Consider the following 14,775-nt stretch of genomic DNA (forward strand, 5'->3'; position numbering starts at 1 on the left):
CACAGTCAATCAAATGTAATGGGTCGCAATGACATTACAACATTTTTCCAGCCTTGCGATTGTTTGGTGCTGATGGATGCAACACAACATCCCCTCCAGATGGTTGCACCTTGGGTGGCTGCTCACAACTGCTATTGTGTGCCAAGACCTGAAACTCTCTCACCAACCACGCCAAGTTATATATAGGACTGCTATTTTAAACTGTGCCAACTGTGGCGGCAAACATCGATCCATTCTAATATGTATTGCAAATAGGTTTGGGAAAAGGAGAAGTTATTAGAAGAGCACATTTGCGGGATTGGAGCCTCCGTTTAGCCACAAACATTCTAACCTGAGATGCGAACCGTCAAAAGGATGGAAAAAGACTATAAATATGATGGCATCACAAGGGTTCAAGAAGGGGTTTCTCAAAGTGCCTGAGTATTGCGGAGGATAAACAGATGACCCGGGGTGTCTGCCTTGCTGGCAGTCACCCATGGTCCAGCCCTTGCTGGCATGTCTTCCAGAGCTGGAGTGCCTGTACTCCAGTGAGACACATAGCAGTAATCGAATAAACCTTATTAAACGCTGTTGGCACTGTTTCCCCTCGATTTTTTTTTAGCAGTGGTGCTGTGAGTTGGTAAGCAAGCCACACTAGGGGGGTCTGGGGGCATGCCCCCCCCGGAAGAACATTTTGATAAATAGCCCTTTAGATGATTACTTCTGGTCAGATATTTTGGGGAAAAATGTACAGATTGAGCTTCCAAATATGACATAACAACCAACAGAGTCCAGGTATCTGCTGAGACCAGATCATTTTGCAAATATGCCTCGAACTTGGCCATTCTTTCCAGCAGCGGAGGTGCGGCGCTGCTGAATGCTTATAGGGGAAACACTGCTGTTGGTCTGATAACGCTGCCATTAAACAGTGTGCACATCAGAGCAGGAATGAAACAAGCAGTTCTTATTCTCACTTGCTGACTGCTTATGTATTCTGAATGTGGATTTAAATTAATTTAGCTTTCTTTTTTACTCTCTTTAGGTTGAACAATCAAAAATGATGAATGCAATTTAAAGTTTGTTGAGAGAGTACATCATAATCAGGAATAAACTTAACTTAAGTCATTCACGCCAATAAATGGGTCTCCAATATGTTCAATTCAAGGGATTGGAGCCAATCCTGCTGTCCACATCTGGACAGAGGGGAGGGGGGGGGGAAACCGCTGGGATGCCTGGGACATCAGCAGGAGGATTCATGCAGCACGGCATAAATGCAGCAAAGACACATCTGTGATTGTTGACACTGGTCTTGAGGTCGTTGGGTTTCTTCCTAAACAGCGTGCACTACTCGGTCTGGAGCTAAGTGCACATTCCTCGGGTGCACATTGGCTAATTGGGCATCCAATTGTTAGAGGTACATGTCTGCCCTACTGCCTTTCTTAATCACTGGGTTAGACAAAGATTAACAAAGGCATTCTGGACAAGTCTTTGCTACTATGGATGTTTGATAGTCTTGCCCATAAATAAAATGCATTATTATTATTTTTATTATTATTATTAAGTCATGTAGCCCGGCACCGGATACTTCTCTTTACACAAGTCCATCATTTTGCTCTAGCACCTGGCCACTTATTTCAAGCGCATTTATTATTCCCTCTTTTCATATCATGATAATGATGTAACAAACATTGGCAGAATTCCATTTAAGTGACTGCAAAGAGATTGGCAGCTATCGATATCAAGCTGTGTTCCAAGAGCGGCAGAGCTATGCAAGCTGTGTCAAACTGCAGCAGCGCGCAATTTGTTCGTCCAAAGACCATCAAAAACATGCAATTATTGAGAGGTTTATTGATGATCTGCCTTGCTTTAAAAAGCAAAAAAGGTCTATAGTATATGTTGAGAACGATTTCTGTTTGCTTTGGGTGCCAGAAGCAAGAGTTGTTATTATTTCCTATTTGGTGACTTAGTCGACAGCAATGTTCTGGCTGCAAGGTAAATAAAAATATGCTCTACATAAGAAAGTCACCTTTTAAGGTGAATACTGGGGATTTTCTTTGAATACCCTCAGACCACATAGCATAGAAGACACATAAACTTCAACTCTTACTTTCTTTCAAAAAATGTGGCGAATCCGGGTAAGAAAAGACACTGAATGTTCTAAGCCTCTATGATCTAAAGGGGACTCCAAATATTCACTAAGGCTTGTGCAAACTTTTGCCATCGGATCGTATATTGGCAATTGAAGCGATTATCAACTATATGTTTTTCCTGCGCCAATAATAGGGCGATTTTAACTAACTTACTATGAGAACTTACTCTATAAACAGAGCGCGTAGAAGAGCACTCTGTCTCCTTCAAAATATTGCCGTTGAGACTCATCTTCCGACAATGCAAAATAAGCTTGAATAGACACATTTGTCAAAAACAAAGCATGTTTATATTCCTTCATAAAATGCTCAAAATTCTCAAAGTGACTTCGGCAGTGATATCTTTGGAAAAACGACCCAATCCCTGACCATCCCACTCCAGTTAATATTGAGTTTACCAAGAAGGAACTGGTTTGACAGGCTACACCTGGCCTACCTGCCTTTATAAAAGAATGCACCAACCATCATGATTATCAACAAAATGCTATTAAAGAGTATCGTTGTGTTCTGTGCGTATTGAGTACTATTACTCGCACCCTGCTGTATAAAATAATAATATAGGAAAGGCATTACAAAAGTAGCAGAATAAAGAAATCCACTGAGCCACATTACACACCTTCCTTTTATCTGCTTCGTCAATCTGTTTCTCTTCAATCTGTCCTAGGAACACTAAATTGCATCAATAATTGAGTTGTGAACAGCCAACAACAAAGCTTTGCCTGAAACAACGTATTTAACCATTATCTCCAAGACGTTGATTTGGATGTTACAAACAGGAGTCAATCTGATGACAAGTCTCCATGTAAAGTTTAGTAAACTGCCACATGTTGCCGTCTCCAAGGGTTGTGAGTGACCACAGTTTATTTGCAGCACACCAAAGAAAATCCATTTGGTTCTGCATAAGCGGATAATGATCATCCTCTATAACATGTAATCTAGGTAAACATTTAACACTGCCGACGCATCAAGCTCTTCAAGGATGCAGAAGCAGGCAGATGTTTGTTTACAGATGTCAACAGGCGGTGACGTTAATCAATTCTGAGAAGAGAGACTGTTTACCACCACAACTACCAAGGCAGTTAGGTGTTGGAAGAGAATATCCAGTGGAGATGAGCACGCATTACATACTGACGGGGGGAAGTAGGTTGCTGCACTGAACCCATTTTAACCACAGACTAGCTTTGATTGATATGGGGGTGTGTTCTGTGAGGAAGGCAAGCTCCAGTCTGCGTGCAAGATTCACATCCATTTTCGTCAGCCACTTGGTTTGAAGAACAACTGATCGGAAGAAACCCAATAGCCTCTCTTTTCATGCCTGTAAGGCGGCATTAAGGAGAAACTGGATATGTCCCAGATTAGAATGTTATTTCCACTTTAGCGTAGTTAATATTAATTGGGGAGTTTGAGGGGCTTTGTTTCCATGGAGACTGACTATATCCAATGTCGGACATGGTGGATTTTGAAAGAAAATGTGGTTACCTTGGAAACAACCATTCGATTCACGGTGAAAGGGTTTAAAGGGTGGGAAAGTGAGGAAAGACGGATGATATGCATCAGGATAATGATGTCATGTGATTTATCCCCCCCCCCCCCACCACCCTTCCGTCAATGAAGACACAGTACAAATATTTAAATACATTTGACTAAACAAAAAAATAAAATAAAAAAAATAAGGATTAATGGTAGTTTTCTTTTTGGAAACAATGACTTATATGTATGCCAAATTAAATTGTCTTCAATTACTCATGTGTAATGATTGGGACTGTTATCTGTCAACAAAATCTCTACTTGCCTGTTCACAATTAAGAATGCATATATGAGGGCAGCTCTCCCTTGAGCCTGGTCTTAGCTCCCATACAAATCATGCATATACCATGGGACATTCCTCAGTCTCCTTGAATGCAACATAGACCACGCAGAAAACATGCAAATAAACACAGCATGGGCCGACTGATAAACGGATGCTTGGAGCCAGCTGGCTGAACTTCAGTGAGATAACTGAAACAGGGCAAGCACAGAACCACATTATTTTCCAAGGTCCTCATTTATTTTTTTGTATCCTGGTAAAAAATCAAATGGGGTTGTCTGAAGGGGTTTCCAAAAAGCATTTGTGAGCAGGGGACATAGTGACCCAGGCAGCAGCCTGTAGAGATCCAGCCTGCTTAGCCTGATAATCATGTCCCAGGTGAAAAAGTAGGACCGCAGTAGGTCAAGGCTGGATAGGAAAACCCTGACATCAAGTGTCTAAACATCGTGAATATTAGTCCATTTACAACTTATTGCTACTCAGAGAAAGAATAATAAAGACATAAGACTAAGCATTAGGCAAAAGTTCTAATGAATTGAAGATGCATTGGGATTCAAATATATTATTAAATCAGTACCCTTTTTGTTCTAAACAGCATGAAAATTCAACTTAATAAATCAACTATAACAAAAGTTAGAATTAATTAATAAAAAGAGAACAGAGAGAGACAGAACACATTTTGTACATTTTGGCAAAGAGGCAGAGGCAGGTAGATTCATTTTTTTTTATCAATAAAAAGCCTGCTGTATAGAAGAAATTCAAACATTACTGTACACTGTAAAACGGCCGTATTTTTTAACAGCTTTGAAATTGCTGTCTCAGCTACGGATGGAGACACTTGTAGATATATTAGATATAGATAGATATTGTTGGCTTTCTTTAATTAAATGTATAATCCAACTAATAGATTTGTGTTTGAGGATAACTATGAACATTTACCCACAGATTACCTGGGATGCTTGGATTATTACTTACTTACTATAGGGAACTCAGGGGACTTTTGCAATCATCACTGCAGTAAATCAATCAATAAAACGGTTGACCTTGTTGTTTCACTTTGACACGATTGCATCTGCACAGAAAACACAAAAGACAAAATCCCTCCTTTTGTGCTCCCTCCCTCCAATCATTTCTCCACCATTGATACGTGTTCATTAGACACACCTGTGATGAACATGCAAGAATAATTCTCTGAACCATCAGGGAAGAGATGCCCTGGTCAGATATAACTTGTGGTCAAAATCTAAATTGGCTCGTACAGGTGCAATCAACGAGAAACTGATTTTCTCACAATGCACTCATAGCAGATGTTTCATAAAATAACAGTGAGTTACAGCACATTAAAAGGAGACAGCCTCAGATCTCAAATGGGATGAGATCTTACACACTACAATGGACCATGTGGGGAGATGTGAACTTGGTATTTGACGTTTATGATCATTTTCCCTTTCAACAATCCAACTCTGCCACACACAGTCGACGGCATATGATTCATATTGACATCAAACACGCTTTACAAGCAGTTGACTTCCTGCTGCTTACCTGCTAAATTCCTACTCTGATCTACACTGCTGTAACCCTTAGAGAGAAGCTAAAGTGAAAAGCTTAAGTCAATCGAAAATACCATCAAGAGAAATAACCTGGAGAAAAGCATGCATAGATTGTCAGTGTTTCCCACACATTGACGAGACTATGGCGGCCCGCCATAGTCTAATTTCGGCCGCCATAGTCTCTGCGTGCACATGAATTATTATTATTATTAAAAAAAAAAAAAAAAAAATTTTTTTTTTTTTTTTTTTTGCTCAGGCGAAGTTTGAAGACATACACCCCCCCCCCCCCCCCCCCCCGTCAACAATCGCTCCATACCCCCCCCCCCCCCCCCGTCAACAATCGCTCCATACCCCCCCCCCCCCCCCCCCCCGGTCAACAATTGCTATATACCCCCCCCCCCCCCCCCCCCGTCAACAATCGCTCCATACCCCCCCCCCCCCCCCCCCCCCGGTCAACAATCGCTCCATACCCCCCGTACCCCGTCAACAATCAACAATCGCCCCATACCAGCCCCCTTCCCCCCCCCCCCCATAGTCTCCAAAATTTCTGTGGGAAACACTGATTGTCTTCATAGAACAGTCAAAAGTTTACTGCATAACAAAATCAGCTTGATTTCATAACCTTATAGTCCCCATAACTTAAACCTATTGAATTATATTTGGAGAGGTTTTGAACTTGTTTGACTCTGACCAAATCATTTCCAACAGTTCGATAGCGCAAAATCCCCCTATAGCTGTCCCTTAGAAATCCAACAGAGCTACATGCTGTATCACGCTACCTACTTTTAGCCTTGCACTCAGGGCAGCTTTAGAGGCGATCGATATCCTCTGATCTACAACAACAAAGTCATTGAACATGTCAAACATTGAACACCCATCCATCCACACTATCTTATCCTGCAATTCCTCCAATTCATTTTTGGATTGCGTCACTGAATAGAGTTTCATGCAAGTCTACCCTGTATAACCTAATATTACATTTTAGATAGTAGGCCATTACCAAGTGTCAATCTATTAGATCTTAAGAGAGTAGCACACAGGTTGGACTTAATCTAGATTGATGACAGCACAAGTGCACTGAACCTGACTAATGAGTCCATAGGCGGGTTGATAAGAAGCAAATATAAGGAGTGCTATGTCAGGTGCATGGCAAGGGTTGACACTAAGGTTTTGAGAGCACTTGCCCATAGGGCAAGTACAGGTCATGTTCGCCTTGGCCGAATGTCATGTTCACTTGCCCAACTTAAAAACAGAATCGGCTCGGTGAAATTTCACAATAGACCTCACTTTCATAACAGGTTTGATCAAACATATTGAATTGCACTTAGTGACTCTCAAAATAACATGAAAGTTCTTTAGAAGTCATTAGAAACTTCAAAAACAATGTTTGCCTCTGCTACCGAGACGTTAATTGGCACTTATAGGACTGCAAGAAGTGATCTTCCATACCCTGCCCTATTACTAAATATTTGCCCAGTCTTGCCAACTCCTCTACCGCAGCCTCAAGTACCTCAATCTCGACCTACATAACCTTTCAACACAGTCACTGACCCAGGCAGTGGGGATGTGCTAATGCTGTTTGACAAACATAGGTGATGCAAGGGTGAAGAATAGGATGTTGGCTATTCATGGAAAGGAGGAGCCGTAGAAGAGGCAGATAGTAGGAATTGATTCCTGCTTTGACTGATGACTGGTGACAGGTCTACCCTGTTGCCACCACAGGAAAACAGACAGCAACAGGAAAGCGACCTGAGAGGAGTCAACATCATGGCCAGAAAATGGTAAGCTCCCTAGTCAAACCACATACTTGTGGCTGAGTTCAAGGGTATGTGTAACAGATCAGGTTAATTGTTATGACTCAGTTATTCACTCACTGTTTGTCCAGTGACATTGTTTTCTTAAAAGAGGATTAATGGTAGGGCCTAAAAAGAAATTTGTTTGGTTCCGGTTTCAGACCGACCCTGTCTATTTATGTGCGACCCGTATTATTTTATGAGCTTTATAAAATAAAAAAAAAATAAAAAATAAAAAATGGATGAGCAAATTATCTCGTTTTTAAATGAAAACAACCTAACTATCATTCGCTGCCGCTGGAAGAAAATAAAATGAAAAAATACAATTATTTCCCTACCTACCCATGACCTCAACTGACAACCAACAGGAACCAAACTTTTTTTTTTTTAGGCCCAGTCACTCTTTATTCAAAGAGAAGACATCTGAAAACAACATGCAATTCCACAAGACCAGTTTAGTTCATTTTTAAACCACCAGCCTAACAATCTTTTTGGGAACAATTAAAGAACAATCCAGGTCATTACTGTAGCAATACAGGAAGCAGGTTTGTTATTGTAGACAAGAAAGTATTGGACCACTGGTCCTGTTTGTCTCCAAGGGAAACGTGTACCATGGGTGTGGCCACTGTTGAAAACACAATGAGAAACACTAAGATCTTTCGCAACAGTTAGCTTTTTGGACATTCCAAAAGAGGAAACAAAGAAAACAATAACCAGACGTATTTAGCCCTTCCACATGGAGGGAATAATGTTTTGGTGCACTGTGCAGAACTAATGCACAACAAGGAGTAAGCTGTTACTCTTTGCCCAATCAATTGGGCAAGGAAATTGTCTGACTAAAATAAGCTATGGCCTTGAGTCATAGCTTATTTTAGTCAAAGCAAATGGAATCAAAACACAATCTGAAAGATAAATTCAGGGCTGATTTTCCCTTTTATTGCAAATCTTCCTTCAGACTTTCCAGTGGCTGCCAAGAGGTGATTTAAATAATATAAATGAAGATCAGATATCTAACATGTACTCGAGTCACAAAATCTCAAGTCCGAGAATGTTGTCTAGTCACCATAGCATGAGTCAATGTTGTGATCGCTTATAGCCAAGGGACAATACATATGATTTTTAATATCTGTCATCCGAGTCCAAATCATGCAGTCAAGTCCTCGAGTTCCATTGATGTCACAAGTCATGACAATGAGCAGTGACATGTGCTGATATGAATCTGATGTGCCCTGGGGTTGGGAAATGTTGGCCTACCGTGTCCCAAAATATGTTATCTATTAAGTTATACACGTTGGTATTGATCATCTAACAGCATCTAGCAACTGGCTGCTGATGCCCTCTCCTTTGTCATTCCTTACGTGTTTTTTCACTGCAAAGCTTAAATCACTTTTTCAAAAAAAGAAAATGCTAAGCTTTTGGTCGATTCTAATCTTATGCTTAGAATCGAATTAAAGAGGTTTAAAAACTAAAGCTGATGTAGTGGCCAAGTAGGCACACAGTCAGGGAATCGTCCTACTCAAGATACAGTTAGAGGTTTAGCAACTGCAGGAAACGTGTGGGTATAAAGTGGGTGGGGTTGGAGGAATACCGAAGTGATAATCTCACATGCCTGCAAATAACAACCACTGCAAAAACCCCACCTACCCCTCAAACATCGAGAAAGTGGTTACATCCTATGAGTAAACCTTGATGAAAATGTGAGGATTGCACAACACCAGATGAACTGTGTCAAGGGCAGAGAGAAACATTGCTCTTCTGCAGCAGGAATTATTATTTGGTCTCTCTCCCATGGCTGGCATAATGAATGAGACTGTTGTGGCTAACCACCTTCAAAACACACTAAACAATGTTCAACATTTCATATTCAAAGAAAACAGGAATGGAAAGAATGTGCCTCGTTTATTTTCCTCCTTCAGTTGCACATTTGAGCTGGATCGGAGGGGAAGGAGGGGAACAAATGATGTTAGTTGAATAGCTGTTGAAGAAAGGAAGCAAAGCTATTTTGTTATATGGAAAATCGACTTGTCTGAACAAAAAAAAAAAAACAGTGACTGCTCGGTAGCGCAAAAAAAAGGCCTGGTTATTTCCTGCACGTCCTGACAGATTCCGTGCCTATTTATTTATCTTCAATTTCTTCACACAATTAAGACAGTCTGACAACAATGGGCCATTCAAATTGGTCGTCCATCAACATTGACACATGTGAGCCCTACTCTGAGCTTTGCAGAACTGTCACAGCCTCGGATTGATGACTAAGGCCCTACAATGCACTTCTGTTAAATTATTTTCAGATGCTTCTCAGACCAAAACCACTCATCTCCCTCACGCATTTATGTCTCAGGGATTCAGAAGCTTAAAAGTTCCACAGTGCCTCAGATCACAAGCACTACACATATTTACAAGACTGAACTTTTCACCACGCATGGGGAGCATGGTAATGTGCAACGCACGGGTGTCTGGGAAGTCATTAACAGCATAATGATAGATAGGACTGCTGCAGTTAGGCAGGCCTGCATGGACGCACAGCCAAAGCTGTTGCCAATGATTAGTCAAAGGCAATATGAAAACCATAGTTCCGCAACAGAGGTCGCAGCAATAACTCAATTGTAAATTCATCCAATCGGGAAAAACAATATGTTAATGTATGTGGGAAAACGTGCCGGACACTACATTTTGCATTTGTTTGCCGAAGAAGCACTCATTCATCAAAATAAGAATATGCACTCTCATACACATGGTCTAAGTAACGGATGAGAAGCCATTTCCCACTGGGCTGACATCTGGAGGGGTGAGCCAAAAAACATGTCTAATCGAAACACATTACAGTTAATGGCCATAGAAGACAGTGTGTGCAGGTCTGCTGACTATCAGCCTGTCCACTAAATGTCTCTGCTCAGCAGACGGGTGCTTAGCAACCAGGGAGACAGTCCGTAGGGGGGAGTCAGGAGGTCTTCACACTGGCCTGCAGAGATAGGGTGGGCAGGGGATTGAAACGGGTGCAGGACAGCAAAGAGAGGAAGAGTTTCCCAAAGCACCATGTCTAAGCAATGTCCCCTGTCGTCAAAACAGAGCACAGAGCACACAAGTCCCCAGCCCTGCTGGCTATACAGGCTACAGCAAGGGTTTGGGGGCGATTTAGGAATTGTCTTTTCATCCACACAGTGTGGGACTTAGTGGATGGTTGGCACAGCCGGCTGGTCTTCGACTCGGGTTATGTCAGTATCTCCTCCTAAGGGACAATGCATTGAAAGCTGAAGTGGTCCAGAGGTCACGTCAGTGTTGATTGAAAAGTGGAGAATACCTCCGTTATCAATAATGCACACAGGCTTACCGGCCAACTAACTGATAGTGGTTTGGTACAGAGTACAGTACTGCTGTCCCTTCCTATTTACAGGGATAGGAGAATAATGTCGGACATTAGACATAGGGATGGAGATCATTAGTATTTATTGCTATAGATACCATTTTCGATAATCCTTAACAATCCGAGTCTTTATCGATACCACTATCGATACTTTTCTATTAATTGGTCGAAATACGAAGTGTTTTTAGCGATGAGGAAAATATTTAGGAAATAAATAATTGCATTTAAATTAAATATGGAATTCTTAATAAATATTGACAGCAGTAGTTTTATTTATATAAACTAAAATGATTAGAGCACTATACAACTCTATTAGTAACACAGAAACTTGAGTTATACAGTATTACTCATGTTTCTCACCAAAAACTCAATTTACCGTTTCTTTATGTTACATTTGAAGGCATCATGATAACCTAACAGTCGTTTTACTGAGTCAACCATAACACATCATCACGCAGCACATCTGAAACTTTATTTACTTTTTAAGATTACTAACTTGTATGCTGCTGATTACAACACTGATCTGCTGATCTGATTTCACAATTTACTTCACTTGTTTTACTTGTAAGACCTGTTTGCTTACAATTCCATTGGTGGACACGCTGCAGTGATGGATTGATTTGATTTAAATGCCGTAACGCGACTCAAGGGACACAACATTACGTTACAAAAATAATAATAAATGAACGACGGGACTCCATAGTGGTATCGATAAGCCCAAACGTTAATGATTTTTGGGTTTTGAAAAAAGTGGAACCGGGTCCTTGATTGAACCAGGTTTCGATCCCCATCCCTAATTAGACATGCAGCCACTGATTGGACATGTCTTTGCATGTCAAGAGCTTTCTGGGCTCTCACATGCTTTGCCCTGATAATAGCAGGATATCAGTTGTATTGGGCAACACATAGTATTACAAAGAGGGTCTTATCTGTCAAATGAATGGGGGTTCTCAGAGACAGTCACAGAGACAGAGTGATTAGTCAGGGCTAATGCAGAGTGACAGCAAAAGGTGCAATCTCTTGTGATACAATCCAGCACTAACAATCGGGTCAGTCTGTCTTTCAACACGTACCATCATGTGCTCTTACCGCAAAGGGACAATTAGCGACGTCCCAAAGTGACGAATTGCAGGTTGGAGTTCACACGAGGAGAGGAAAGCACCCTGTTATGATCAACCTCGTCCCATGTCTGTGTTTGTGTGTGTTTGGGGAACCATATGAGGAACCTAGAAGAGTATTTAAGAAAGAGCACATGTGGATAGACAAATGCGCAGTGTAGGTTGCCAATATTGGCTTCTTAAATCACAAGCATCTGACCAATAAAGTCTGGTCAAACTTGTGAAAAGGATGGGGAACTTAAATTGAATGTGATCTGATATTTCACAAAAAGGTTTTAAATTACTTGCTGAACTACCTCTTGTAATGTATATCATGTTAAGAATATTCCAGTATTAACCTCCTGTTAAACTGAAAATGTGATGGCACTAGCTGTTATTTTATAGAAATGACAGTTAACAGAATATGACATAATGTAGCACAGGGTTGATGGAAGGAAGTTTCCTAAGATAATTTTGATTAGAAAATACCTAGGTACGGATGATTGGCTTTCTGGTTAATATATGGTGTCATCATAATCGCAAGGTCACCCTGAAAATGAGCAGTAAGTAAACAAACAATCTCCTCTACATGCCTTAATGTACGAGTCTAGTGAAACTCGGCAAAATAAATGTAAAAGTTACCAGACTATCAATCAAGAGCCGAACTTGGCACGCAAAGGATTGCACTGTGAGTTACAGCTACAGTGTACAGCTATACGTCATCACTTTCTCAGAGCACTGAAGCTTCTGAGTTACCATCTGACCAAATGTTGTGAAATACTGGCAATGTGTGGAGGAGGCTAGAGATGCATAGACTATAAGCCTCGGCACAAAGGGGATGGAATGTAGAGAACGTATACAATTCGGGAAAGTAGAAAGCAAAACACACAAGTCAAGGAAAATGGAACGAGACATATCATGCACAGTATACTCACTCAAACGTGAAGAAGAGTCCACATGTGACCAGGATGAGGACCAGGGTGAGGTAAAAAACGCCCGTCTGCCTGGCCATCATAATCCTCCCATTGCAATAAAATTTATTCCGCCCGGGAAAGGACTCCCATTTCCTCTTCTTTGGGGTCTTCTTCTTGTAAGGGATCTCCATCGGGGTGGAGGTGCGAGTGTTTATCTGGCTGTACTCGCAGTCTCGCATGGACTCGGGAAGCCCGAGATGCATTAAAACAAACACGAGCCCCCAGAGCGGAATGGGTCCAGCAGCAGTTGTATCTCTATCAAGAGGGGGAAACAAACAATGGACACCTGAGACATGTATACCGAATAGTGCAACTTATGTGCTCGGTGTAGTTTAGTTCAACCTCGATATGTTTTTCTCCATCTAAATCCAACTTCGACTATGACGTCTCCGCGTTAGAAGAGACCTGTCTTAACAAGGAAGCAGTCTTCGCCAGATGTTCAAACTACTATAAAAGAAAGTTTTGCTTCTCCTTGCTAACTTGACAAAAGTTATAAGAAAGTACCCAAATGTGACATGTTGTGCTAGTTATGACAGGCTTGTCTGTTTGCTAATGCCCGTGATAAGGGTGTCGCTAGACTAGCTATGGTGTCATTCTACGGCTAGTAGTGGCACATTAAATTAAGTTAGCAATAGCACGGCGGACCACTTGTTCGAGTCCATGAGGAAGGCTAGCCGCCGTACACACTGTCAGCGTTTCGCTCAATGTACTATTCACACTGAAATACCTACATTAAATGGCAAATTACGCTCTTAAGCCTTCAACTGTGGGGTCAATCACATAGCTCTACAGGCCAGCGTGTCACATCGCGCCTTCGACATCCCGCCTCGGCTCCTGACTCGCGGCGGCGGTACGCCCGCTTGAATCGCCGACCTTACCGAGAGCAAAGTAGTCGTCACGCAGCGATGTTGTCACGTATGTACTCCTTTCGTTATCCAGGTTTGTTCCGTGTTACGGAGTAGATGAAGAACAACACCATTTCCAGGGAAGTGAAAGAGAAAACTGTTTAGAAATAGTTGCTTGTTCGACCCAAAAACCCCAGACTCTTCCTTAGATGAGCTCGACCATCCCGGCGTGTAGTCGCCGAGGTACTGGAGCTCACAATACGAAGGAACGGGAGCTATGTGTGTACAAGTGTTTCCCAATCACAAACGTAGAAATGTCTTCATCCCCCCACATTTCCAACCAATCTCCTCGGATAAGTCAAAGCATTTCCAAAGGAAGCCTAAAAAACGAAGGCCCTCCGATCACATTGTTCGAATCGTTTACAGTACAGCTTGCAGAACGTGCAAACAACAAACGGCAACATCGGCACACACGCAGACCCCTCCTTGCCAGCTCCTCCCCCGGTTTTTTTCTCCAAAGGGTGAAGTCACTGTGATCGGAGGTGGGTGTGGAGGGGGGGGGGGGGAATGCAAGAGCATGGCATGTTTGAGGTTATCATTAATTATTATTAATAATAATTAATATAACCATTCGGTAATCACATGTATTGCGAAACGTCTTTCGAAGGATATCAGTCTTTTCAGTATAATCGAGTGAACAAGGACCATTGAATATGCATCATTCAATGGGTGTATAATTACCAGGGGCGTAGCCAGGACATTATTACTGTGGTGGCCAGCTCGGGCCAGTCTTATATTTGGGGTGGCACTTGAATGTCAACGGGGGGGGAAGGGCATTTGATTATTTTAAGGGCAATATTGAAAATATTTTTCGAAAATATTTTTCAAAGTTAGATCAAACTAATAGTGCATATATTTCAGCTTTCTTTAGAACGTTTCCGTTCAGGATTTTTTTATTTATTTTTTTCAGACTCTGGGGGGTCAGCGGGGTGGCCAACCTCTGACCAGGGGTGGCCATGGCCCCCATGTGGCTACAAGCCTACACCCCTGATAATTAGTATAATTAATAATGATCTTGATCCCTAAATTCAATGGTGCCGTTGCCAGGGCTCCCTATAATGTTGAACATCTGATCTTTGCTTCTCACACACACACACACACACACACACACACACACACACACACACACACACACACACACACACACACACACACACAC

The 14,775-nt window shown here is 41.8% G+C and overlaps 1 protein-coding gene across 2 annotated transcripts in view; it reads right to left on the minus strand.

The window, feature by feature from the left end:
• LOC130382775 (palmitoyltransferase ZDHHC14-like) overlaps positions 1–14,031 on the minus strand; it is a 40,888-nt gene extending 26,857 nt beyond the window's left edge. For both annotated transcript variants that reach the window (XM_056590668.1, XM_056590667.1), the window contains exons 1-2: positions 13,590–14,031; positions 12,673–12,966 (exon numbers count right to left, since the gene is read on the minus strand). In XM_056590668.1, coding sequence (XP_056446643.1) covers positions 12,673–12,914 — 242 coding nt within the window. In that variant the 5' untranslated portion in view covers positions 12,915–12,966; positions 13,590–14,031. The remainder of the gene's footprint in view (positions 1–12,672; positions 12,967–13,589) is intronic.
• Positions 14,032–14,775: the final 744 nt, after the last annotated feature.

The sequence above is a fragment of the Gadus chalcogrammus genome, chromosome 5 (assembly GCF_026213295.1).
Source record: "Gadus chalcogrammus isolate NIFS_2021 chromosome 5, NIFS_Gcha_1.0, whole genome shotgun sequence".
NCBI lineage: Eukaryota > Metazoa > Chordata > Actinopteri > Gadiformes > Gadidae > Gadus > Gadus chalcogrammus.